The following is a 12,479-nucleotide window of genomic DNA, read 5'->3' on the forward strand; positions in this document are numbered from 1 at the left end:
GTGTAAACTTTGTTTCATGAATTAATCTAATCGCTGCTGATTCCTTAGTTCAAGCTTTATCCATTTCTTATCTCAATAGCATCACAGACAGGAGGAGATAAAACAGTCCAATTAGCTGACAGGGCTAATTACGCTTAAATAAATCTCAATGCACCTTATCTAAGCCACATACCTCTAAGCACCTGCTATTTATGGAAGTGTGGCACCCATGTGTTTATTGCTAAGTACTTATTCCTCAGATGTAACCCGTGTTCTCTGTTGGTCTCCATTTTGCTCGTTTCTTTTTCAGGTGAAGCACATAATGTAGAATAAATTACTAAGTAACCATAGGAATATGAGTTTTATTTTCAGGTGCCTGAAAATATGTCAGGGATTTCAAAAGTTCCCTTTACATAGTTTATCTCATGAAATCTAATGGAAACTCAGCGAGATAGGCATTATCATCCTATGTTACTGATGAAGAAATTGAGGTTTGAAGACATTAAAATACTTGCTCATACAATTTAATAAGGAGAGTCAGAATTTAACCAGTGTCTATTCCATTCTGCTAATGTATTAAAATGATCATAACAAAATGCTTAGGATAAAAAAAGACAATAATGTTCCTAGGGCGGCATAAGAGGGAGTGGTTATGAGCACATCATCTGCTGCGAATTATCCAGGGACAGGCCCCAGCTATGTGACTCACAGAGGACAACCTTAAATAAGTGGCCTTATCCGCAAATCCTTAGTCTCCTCTTCCCTGAAATGGAGGAAAATAATAGCATGTACTCCAGAGAGTTGTAGAGATTGCATGAATTAATATAGCCAAGTCACTTAGAATAATGCCTGCACCTACACATCAGAGTAGGTGTTGTTATTATTACCTTCTCATCTCTTTGAGATCTTATTCGTATATCCAAGTCCATTTAAGATGTCAATGTATCTAACAGCTTCCTAGAGCTCCCTTTTCCAGCCCAAGGCTTGCCCAAGCAGAAAGGATCCCTCCCTGCTCTGTACTCCCAGACTTTCGAGTTTGTGTGATTTCTTGAGAACCTCTCCTGTGCTTCCTTGTACTGTGGCCACCTGAATGGTTATCTTCTTTTTCTCTAATAGTTCTTTGCAGACAGATACTTTCTTTTGATTGATGTGTTCAAAGTGTGCTGGAATAAACTTGAATGAGCATTAGTTATATAACACTTAGGCTCTCAGATTGCACATGGTATTCCTCTTAGATTGCAGCATCAAAATCTGTAACTTAGGAAGAAATGGTCCTGAGCCTTTCCTTCTGAAAGCATAAGGCATCGTCCCAATTGGATTACCTATTGTTATGTATATCTATAGGAAAATAATATCTAGAGACTGGAAAATTACTAGAGTGAGTAGTATTTGATATTCTAATTCAAGTTCTACTGTTTATTTCTGACCTTTCATTAATGCCCAGGTTAAAAATTAGCAGTTACAAAGATGCTGCTTATTGCCTGTTCCCCTCTTGAGACAACAGCCTACAGTGGCCTCTGTCTCCATGTCCGTCTCCTCCATTGCATGATCTCACCTTCCATCAAGCAATGACAGTCTCCACTGAGGATAACATAGACCTAGTAGTTCCTCGTTCAAGCGTATTTTATATTAACAAATTATGATATACGTATTCCCTTTTGTAACTATTTCTAGATGTAATAGAAAAGATACCACATACAGCAAATTTTAAAAAATGAAAACCATTAATACAATGTTACCCCTTATAATTAGACTTTTCTATTTGCTCTTATCGACCAAAATATATTCTAGTGTTCTTCTCCTTCAGCATATATATTTTACTAGATACACACACACACACACACACACACACACACACACACACACAACATACTTATATATTTAGAAGTAAGTCAGTATGTATTTATGTTTTCTTCCAGAGCTTCTAAAGGGCTATGAAACCTCTGCAAATTTAAGCCCTTCAAGCAATTGCACGTGAAAGCTTGCTGCCTCTGTCATTCCATAACTCCCTAAATTAAATAGCTTAAAGTTAGTTATTTGCCCTGATTTCTCAAGCTAAGACCTTTTCTGATGTGTGCCAAGCCCTCTTGTACCTCCAGTAAAGCTTTGCTGTAATTCTCTTGCCAGGTAGAGCAGAAAATCCTCTCCATATTAAACCTCATTGCTCAAATGGACAAAAAAAAGCCAAAAAAGGGCAATGTAATGCATCTCTTTATCCCCCAATCATATGCTGTAAGCCACTTACCCTTAAAACCCTCCAAACTATTCTTTCTCGCTAATAAATGGTTCTTCAGCAGTGCTACTTGGCGTCAATAAAATTAAGCCTGCATAGAATTAGAGCTCTGGCAGATCTGCTTTTAGCAGCAAATACTTAAAAGAGATTGTTTCTAATATTTCCTTCCAAAATTTTTTATACCTTTGAATACAACTAATAAAAAAATCAGTAAAGTCTTGATATAAGAAGCCCTCAGAGAAAGTGAGTTTATTATTATGCAGCATTGTGAACTGTAGGATCACTCAATAATATAAGAATTTTCAGATCATGAGACGTTGGAGTAAATGCTTGGTGTCACATTCTGCACAGGTTCTGGCTAGCAGTGGAGGACCTGAAGAAAAGGCCTATTAGAGAAGTCCCCTCCCGCGTCCAGGAAATATGGCAAGAATTTCTGGCTCCAGGAGCCCCCAGTGCCATTAACTTGGATTCTAAGAGCTATGACAAAACCACACAGAACGTGAAGGAGCCTGGACGATACACATTCGAAGATGCTCAGGTTGGTACAGGTGTGGGGTCTCACGTTATGTTAATATGTGCTCCTGAGCAGTTGGCAGTTGAGGTACTTTCTTCTTTTTTTTTTAATTTAAATTGGCAGCTATGTCTAATATTTCAGTTTAGATAACTGTATGTAAAATAACTCTAATTGACCTAGAAGAGAACAGAGACACTTTAGAGTGACTTGTTTTTAAAGCTTGAGGATGTTTTATAAATTTGTATATTTTTACATGAAAATTTGTTAAAGGGGAATATATGAAATATTTGAAAACTTTTACTTTATTAACTTCCTAAAACAAATTTTTTAGTGTTTTCTCAAACTAGACATAATTACCTCCTTAAGAACAATTTCAATATCCACTTTCTCTAAAAAAAGTGAGAGAATATTATTTCCCAATGATGTGTTGAAATTGGCTTTTAAATCAGAACCTGATACTTCGTAATTTTTTAAACCATTTTTTAGAAACGAATACTAACTCTAGAAAGTATCTTGCATTTTAAATAAATGTTACTAAAATAAAATATAGAAGATGAAGAATGAGATACACAAATGTCCTTTTTATTTTTGCTCTCAATAGAAAATGTATTTCTCCGTGGCCTTGGTTTAAGAAATCAAGCCACAGTGTAGAAAACTAACATAGTTCGAAGCAGCTACTGACTGCACATTCTTCTTGGCACTGGCGTGGTCTTCTCTGTAGAAATAATTGCATTCTGCGGAGACATATGAGAGAGAGCAGGGGGAAAATTCTGGCCACACTGCTTACTTCTCTGCTTATTTATCTTTCTTTCAGTTCAAGATAAAGTCTCAAACATTTTGCTGGAGCCAACAGCATATAAAATGTTTTGAATGACCTTCCCGATGTCTTATCTCTGCCATTTAAAGATATTTTATTTAATAAATAGGTCTTCTATAACATGAAAAGGCATAGTTTTCCATAGAAAACATTACCACCTGACACTAGGCTTCTCTTTCAATTAAGCTCAGATGTTAAACTCCAGTTTGTGTGTGTGTGGGTTTTTTTAACCCTATCTTCAAAAATATGTATTTTCTCCAAATAAGAAGAGATTGGAACATTCAGATACTCTCAAATAGTTCAAAACTCTATTCCAACTGCTATTTTACTGGAGTAGAAAAACCAAGGAGCATTTACCATCCCTCGAGCTGCAATCACCAGAGAAGGATCTTCCTAAATTGGGCTAATAACACTGATTTGGCTAAATACATTTTTTCTTCGACTTCTTTGTCTACCAATATTTATCATCCAAATAGAACATTGCAGACTGATTAGGATTACATTTTTAATATTTATCTAATTTGTCACCGAATGATAAAAATAAAAGCACAGAAATTGGGAGATATAACCATTAAATATCACACAATTTATTTTTGATTCATGCTCTGGCACAAAGTGGATGTAGATTACAATTTTCCATATAATTAGCACCAAAGAGAGAGGGTTCATATGGGCAGTCTGAACCTTCCGAGTACATGTGATGCCAAAGGTATCTAGGATGATTTACTCAGTCTTGACCTCATATCATTCACTTTTGGCCCAGAGTAATTTTAAAAGATAACAGATTTATTTATATTTTCAAGTAATCCATATAAGTCAACTACTTGATTTTAAATCACTTGATGACATTCTGTTAACCAAATTTTATTTTTTAAAAGGAGTGAATGTGATTTACATTCCTTATAGCTCCTAAGTCACTTTAAACATTGATTTGTGAATAAAATAATAAATTTGAGGACCTGACTGTTCTGTACAGATAAGGTATTCACATTATAAGAAATTATAAAGAAGCACCTGAACCATTATTTCTTTTTAGGAGCACATTTACAAATTGATGAAAAGTGACTCATATCCACGTTTTATAAGATCCAGTGCCTATCAGGAGCTTCTACAGGCAAAGAAAAAGGTAATGATTCTTTGTGATCTTTTTTTATCTATTCTCAGCTATAACTATTTGACATAGTTCCTTCCCATGGGCCTAGGGTATTGGACAAATGGTAAGTGAATACACTCCATAACCCTCCCCCAAACCTTTGCATTTTTTAAGAGCCATTTAATTTGTTTTTGTTTCTGTTTGCCAAAGCTTATTCACTTTTTTAATTTGTTTCTGTAGATGTTCATTCTTGACGAAACTTTTTAGAAGCCGTTTTCATGCTTCATGTTAGTTTTTTGTATGCCTAGTTCAAGGAAATCAAAATTTACATTAAAAAAGGAAAAGAACAATGTCATTAGGTGAAAAACTTGAAGAGAGTGTTCTTTGCCCAGTAAACTAGAATGTATGTTTTCAGCTACATACCTCATAATTAAAATTACTCATTTTTTAAATGAAAATTGTCAAAATGTGGTAATGTTTGATTCTGAATAATTTTTACTTGGTAATTATCCTGAAACACTTGGTATCCCCACAATAAATTTTACATGCCTAAGATGGTAGCCAAGCACATTTTGGCTGTTGCAGTGAACCACATTATTTAATTAATGTTTATAATCAAAGTCTCACTGTCAATAGCATCTTATGTCATCAGTGTAATAGGGTGTGGAAAATCCGAATATAAACATCAACATCACATATTATTTCTTAATGTTAAAAAAAGCTCATAGCTTCTTGAAATTTTGATATGAAATTGTAATTTTGTATAATTCATGATCATTGTTTTAGATTAATGGGATTTTTCACATCCATTGCTTTTACAACTGAAATAGATACTCTGTCCAATACTGCAGCTGCTAGCCATAAGGGGTTATTTAAATTTAAATTAAATCAATTAAGACTACGTAAAACTCTAGCTAAATTTTAAGTACTCCATGGTCACAGTTAAAGACTTCTAAAATATTGGACAGCATAAAATGAAATCTCCATCTTTCAGAAAGTTCTATTGGATAACAGTGCTTATAAAGTCAATATTGTTATCAACAGAAATCTAAAACAAAAAATTACAAGGAAATTTTAAAGCTATGCCCCTAGGTTTTCAAATGTTTAGACTTTATAAATGTCAGCATAAAACATTCACATATCTACTTGATTTCAATGTGGTTTAATTTTGCTTGAAATCACATTTTGTCTTCACAAGAAGAGTTTCAGTGTCAAAAATAAAATCACCAACAAAAAGAGAGCTCTTAACGTAACAAAGGGCCTCTTAGCGGCTCTCCTGCCTTGCTAGTCCCTGGGGTTTAAGGCAGGGTTTGCCATTGCATCATTTCGTCATCCTCTCTTTTTCTGCTCTGTTTTCCTTGCTTTCTTTTTTCTTTCTTTCTTTCTTTCTTTTTTTTTTTTATGTTTTCTGTTTCCCTTTACCCCCTCCCCCCACCCAACACATGTAAGTCGGGACACTCAATAGATCGCAGAACGTCTTTCGAGAAATTTGCACAGAATGTGGTAAGTTTTCTTTTTTGATGAATTACAAATGCTTAAGTCCAATTAAGAAATGTTCCCAGTTCCTAACCCCACTGCCCACCTTGAATTTGTGATATAACAGGCAAGGGAGTGTCTTTATTTAAATTCAGGACTTTGTTCTTATCTTTCTGTCTCAACCCTTTCTAGAGTAGACAAAGGTGTCACATGTGAAAAACTACATGTACCAAACTAAGGTTTGGAAAAAAGTATGTATCTACTATGATCTATAAAATGAAGAATAAGTATTTTTTAGATTTTTAGTTTCATGCAATGTATCCGTTTCTTTATTAAAGATAGTGCATGTGTTTCCGTGCTCTTTTCCTTAGCTCTTTCTAAGGTTTAAAAGATTAAGAACATCGAGGGGTCTGTGCTTTCTCCTTCTGCAGGGAGAAACTGACCTAATGAATAGTGGTTGGTGACAAGATATGCCCCACCAAAGACTCAGTGCCATGCTTCTCTTATTCTTTATTTTCCAGGAAGGTGTTGAAAATTATTGCATAAATCATTTGGGAAACCAGTTGTTTTTCTACTACTGTTTTCTTAGTATCTTGCCATGTGTTTTGGTGATATATTTGTTTGTGGGGTTCTTTCTTTTTTTATTTTCTTTGTATCGTGCCAGTGCCTTTAAAACGTTCTGACATTGTGTAAGCTCAAACTAAAGCCTTCACACATTTATTTTTATAGGGCAGAAACATCCCTATTTTCCCATGCCATAAAAACTGTACACCAACACTGAGGGCCAGCACTAACCTGTTATGAAAAGAGGTAGAAAAATCTTGGTTTATACTCAAATTTGTCTGCATCGTCTGTTGAGTTGTGTGGTTAGTTCCATGCTGCTGCTGTTGTCGCTGCTGCTGCTGCTGGGGTGTGAGTGTGTGTGAGTGTGTGAGTGTGTGTGAGTGTGTGAGTGTGTGTGTGTGTGTGTGTGTGCACGCGCGCACATGCGCGCTGTGGCTTTTGCTGTGATGGCTAGTTAAATGGAGTTGTGTGTGTAGAAATCTAAGCAAATCGGATTCAAAAAAGATATGGTGTTTGCTTTTAGTTTCCTTCAAAGATCTTCGTGGTGGGGTTAATCGATTCTGCTTGTGAATCGTCAGTTGTGCCTGTGCCTGGAGTATTTGAGAGACTTTAAAAAGCAGTGTATACTTTGAACATTCAATGTGATTGCACAAATTAAAGGGCTGGAAAATGAGGGACTCCAGGAATTAATCATACTATGAACTTCACAAAATTTTGGCTGGCCTTATTGGAATCTCTGACCTTTAATATAAAATTTTCCTAAAGATGCCTCATAAGATGCCTCATATCTTTCATGGGAAGATAAAAACAATGTAAAAGAAATGCCTCAAAATTTAGGTGGAGAAAGTTGCACAGTGCTCTGTGTATTATTTAAAAATAGTTTCAAATTCATACTTTTCTGATATAATGCTTTTAGAATATTGTTCTTGAGATTATAATAGAAATTTCTGTGACATGATTAGAAATAATAATGCCATATAAGTAGATGGAAAGGGGAAACAAAATGGTTGTCTTTCCTCCAACACCATCCCCAATTCTGACCAACTTTCTCAACTCTTAAAATAGCACCACATTTGTATGTTTGTTTTGTTTTGTTTCTTAGATTCCACATATAAGTGAAATTATATGGTATTTGTCTTTCTCTGTCTGACTTATTACACTTAGTGTAATACCTCCTAGGTCCACTCATGTTGTCACAAATGACAAAATTTCATTCTTTTTTATTGCTGAATTATATATACATATATAATTATTTCTTACAATTACAAACATCTTCTTTATCCATCACCTATCAGTGGACACCTAGGTTGCCTCCATAACTTGGCTATTGTAAATAATGCTGCAATAATCATAGGGGTGCATATGTCTTTTCAAATTAATGTTCTCATTTTCAGGGATGTGAGAAAGGATAGGTATAAAAGGAGAAAGGAATAAGAGGTACAAATTTCCAGTTATAAAATAAGTAAGTTACTGGGATATAATGTACAGCACAGGGAATATAGTGAATATTTTAATAATTTTGTACAGTGACAGATGGTTACTAACTTATCGTGGTGATCGCATTATAAGGTGTACAAATGTAGAATCACCATGTTGTCTACCTGAAACTAATATATCATTGTATGTCAATTATACTTTAATTTTAAAAAATAGCATCACATTGTTACACACTGCAAACTTTAAGAAAGGATCAATAAGAAACAAAGAGAAAAGAAGTTTAATCATTTATACCTTCAAATCGAAATTTATACATCAAGTGCAAACTATATTCCCAACATCGTGCTATGTCTTGGAAACATGAAAAAGGCAGAGACCTTTATATATCATTAAGTCTTATGGTGGTTAGTTTCTATTAAAGTTCCCTTTAAATTCTATTCTCATTTCTTTTAATTTCCTCTTGATTCAGTGATCCTAAATGTTATGATTAATTTCAGGGCCAGCAGTTGCGTTAGGCATCTTAAGTACTTAACATAATAAATTTTATAAGATACTTTTATAAGATCAATAAAATAATTTAACACAAGATAATAAATGAGTAATTTTATTATAATCAGTAATTTTATTAAATTCAGTAATTTTATTACAATGGAGGAAAGATGAAATTTAAATAAACATTTTAAAGAAGTAAATACAAGGAGACTACAAAATAGACAGTATCCAAGAAAGAAATGGAATAGGGAAAACATAGGTAAACAAATACATGAACTATGAAAGGAACTGGGAAGAATGAGATGATAATTCTAATAACATGTATTCATTGAGTATTTGCCGTGACCGGACCCTGCACTAGTCACTTTGTACTGCCTATTTTAATTTAATCTAACCTTGCAAATTCACTACTATTGTATTCATTATTTTACTCATTTTACAGGTCAGGAAACTTAAGGGTCAGAGGTAGTACATAATTTGCCCAGAATCAAAGTTAGGGAGCTGGCGCTGACCCAACTTTGTTTTGTTCCCAAACTCTTTCTCTCCCCACTGCTTATCTGGTAGAAGATAAGTAAATCCTGTCACCTGATGATATCCTCTTCTGCAGTCTGAGTCCATTTTTAATTAGTATCTATTTGTAGAAGTTGATTTACATGCCCCAGCATATTTTCATAACCCGGCTTTAAAAAAAAATAACATTTCTGTTTTGTTTCACACAAAAGTCAAAAATGTTTTACTGGACAGATCTTTCCATACCATTGGAACTTCTGTTGGTTACTGAGACTAATAAACTCTTTGTCACGTTACAGAATAGTTACAATAAAATGGTTAAAAGTTGCATAGCGTTTTATAGTGTTTCAAGGACATTCTTTTTTTGGACAATCTTTCACACGTGAGCAAATTGAGCAATAATGAGGTGAGATCGCTTCACAAATATCACAATTGTTAAGTGTTAGAGCCAGGAATGGAAGCAAAGTTTTCTAACTTTAAATCCATTCCTCTATATATAGATTACTCATTTTCTTTCTGCTATGCCCAACACTAGAGCGATAAGACTAACTTACACTTTTGTGTTATACCTTCACCTTGGCTCATGGTCTTCATTGATCTCATTTCCTGTGATTTATTCTTTTATTACTTTATTTATTTATTTATTTATTTATTTATTTATTTATTTATTTATTTATTTATTTTTGCCATCAGAGAAGTCGCTTAAGGTCTTTCAAGGGTTGCTATGTTCTCTCTTACCCTCAAGTGTTATTCTTATTAAGTTGACTTCGTTCTCTTTTGACAAAGTTCATATGTTGTATCAATTGTAATAGTTTTTTCTTCCTCTATCACCATCACGAAATCTGACACCATTTTTCCAACCATTAAATTATCATAGCATCTGTCTGCAACACAAAGGGAGAACAGATTGAAAATGAAAAACACAAGGTAGGAGGATTTATCACTCATGTCTTCAATTTAAATTCATAAATCAAGTGCCAACTGTATTACTTACCTCCTCTCCTTAGTTTGTGTGAAGTGGAAATTAAATTATCTTATCTTCGGGCTAGAAAAGTAGAAATGAGAATTAGAGAATGTTGAACTCTCAGGAACTCACCTAATCTAACCTCTTTTGGAGAGAAAAAAAAATTACCCTATCTCAATAAACACAATTATTTACATAGCCTTTAAAAGAGTCAGCAGAAAAGATACACTGACCACCTTGGCTGGTTGCCTCTGCTCTGGTAGACTTATGCTAGTGTCTTGGGCTTGGAAGCCTTGCTCCAGAGATGGCAACAAATTACCAGAAGTTAAGGAGATGGCGAGAGAGAGTCTCCCCAACATTTAACCAATGGACTGAGTTGGCTCTGAAATCAGTTGATGTTTTGGTTCAACTCTGTGTTTAACCCTGCAACTCATTAACACACATATTGATAAGAACAAATGCAAATATGAATCCTATTACTTGTTTGGAGTATTAAAAGTGAGAAAGATGCAATATTTAGTCTTTTTAGGACTGTTCTTTTTAGTTAAATCTAATTAAATTCTTTAAGCCCATTATGTAGTTACTGACTGACACACTTAATGTAGATTTTTCATAAGCAGCAAAATGTGATAAAAAGAGCCCAGGCCTGGAAGCCTGACATTTTAATATTTAGGATTGAAACCTAGTCCCATGCTTTCTTGCCACATGAATTTTTATAAATCAGTCGAACTGTTGAATCTCAGTTTCTTTATCTGTAATCTCTCTACCAAGAAATAGCTCAAATTAGCACTTTGCACAAATACATATAAATATTTAAGAAATGGAATTATACTTTAAATATGCTTTTAAAATATGCTTTATTTACTTAAATTGCATCAAAATATCTTCTAGGTCATTTTATATTCTTCTACATGACTCTACTTATTAACTACATAAAGTTCCTCTGAATGGATATACTCAGAATGTATTTTTCCAGTACTCTGTCGATGGACGTTTATGTTGTTCCTTCCTTCCTTCCTTCCTTCCTTCCTTCCTTCCTTCCTTCCTTCCTTCCTTCCTTCCTACCTCCCTCCCTCCCTCCCTCCCTCCCTCCCTCCCTCCCTCCCTCCCTCCTTTCTTTCTTTCTTTCTTTCTTTCTTTCTTTCTTTCTTTCTTTCTTTCTTTCTTTCTTTCTTTCTTTCTTTCTTTCTTTTTCTTTCTTCTTCATGGCCATTGCAGATCAAGAGTGATAAACATCCTTAAAGTTAAATATTGACATTTTTCTTATACTATATTCATAAACAATTTAATTGCTTTGTTACAGGGAATGCAAATTATAAAAGAAGAGGTGTCTATTTTTCTCTCTAGCTTATCTTTACTTTTTCTCTAACACAAGAGCCTATTGTAGAGGGAAAAATAACTTATTGTAGAAGGCAGGAATCAGACTTTGTATCTTGATTTTCAAATACACTTGTGTTTCACATTCATCATAGCCTCCCTTACCAATAAGTTCTCACTCTCTGAGGAACTGCAGTCGCTTTCACTGTAGCCTTGTACCATTATTTTAAGACACTGTCACAGATTCTACAGATTATTTCTAGTCCCTGGTCAAGAAGTGATTGCTTAACTTGGGTTTGAATAAATTTGAAATCTAGCATAAATTATTTCCATATACCCTAACAACCACCAAAACTGTACACTGAAACTATTCTCTCCACCCAGCATAACCCTATAATAATATAAAAATCAGCTTTGGGAGCTATCGCTCCAGGCAGCAGGACAATGCAGGGTCAGAGCTACCCATGGGGACTCCGCGACGGCTCGTTTGGTCTGGACATTGGTCCTTAGTATTGAGCCTCCTGGTCGAGTGCTTTAGATTCTGCTAGTTGGGCTCATGGACACATTAATGTAGATAAGCTACATTGGTAAGGATCCTGAAGTACCTGTGAAGAAAATTTATAAACTCGTCACTGGATTTGTTCACCATGCAAAATACCAATTGAGAACATCGACCTGGTGCTGCTCTAGGATCCACTCGTATGCTACATTTTTATTATTTTTATACTATTTTCCTGGTTCTCATTTATTCAACAGATATTAAGTTTTGCCTATATATCACAGGTTATATGCTATTCCTATATGATTAAAAAGACAGCCTGCCCTTACTTTCATGTCTTTTGATAACATTTTCTTCTACAATGAAATAGAGGCAAACCTCAGAAAAGTCATTTTTCTAAATTATAGGTGTACTAATATAGTTACAGCATATTAAAAGCTCCATGAAGTTAATGAGAGCCTCTATTTACATAAACATCTCTGTAATGAAGCAGATCATCTTCACAGAAACATCCATCATGATATACAAGTAAATTAGCAACTGTGAGAAGAAAGGTTCCAGTTTGCATCTGAGCACTTGTGAAC

The 12,479-nt window shown here is 34.5% G+C and overlaps 1 protein-coding gene across 12 annotated transcripts in view; it reads left to right on the top strand.

Moving 5' to 3' along the window:
- Nucleotides 1–12,479, top strand: part of RGS7 (regulator of G protein signaling 7) — a 557,275-nt gene that overhangs the window by 454,368 nt on the left and 90,428 nt on the right. For 5 of the 12 annotated variants that reach the window (XM_036235632.1, XM_016166718.2, XM_016166716.2 and 2 more), the window contains 4 exons: nt 2,564–2,750; nt 4,580–4,669; nt 6,086–6,139; nt 6,842–6,922. In XM_036235632.1, coding sequence (XP_036091525.1) covers nt 2,564–2,750; nt 4,580–4,669; nt 6,086–6,139; nt 6,842–6,916 — 406 coding nt within the window. In that variant the 3' untranslated portion in view covers nt 6,917–6,922. The remainder of the gene's footprint in view (nt 1–2,563; nt 2,751–4,579; nt 4,670–6,085; nt 6,140–6,841; nt 6,923–12,479) is intronic. The other 7 variants (XM_036235633.1, XM_016166725.2, XM_016166724.2 and 4 more) reach the window with 3 other exon arrangements.

The sequence above is a fragment of the Rousettus aegyptiacus genome, unplaced genomic scaffold (assembly GCF_014176215.1).
Source record: "Rousettus aegyptiacus isolate mRouAeg1 unplaced genomic scaffold, mRouAeg1.p scaffold_m13_p_18, whole genome shotgun sequence".
Lineage (NCBI taxonomy): Eukaryota > Metazoa > Chordata > Mammalia > Chiroptera > Pteropodidae > Rousettus > Rousettus aegyptiacus.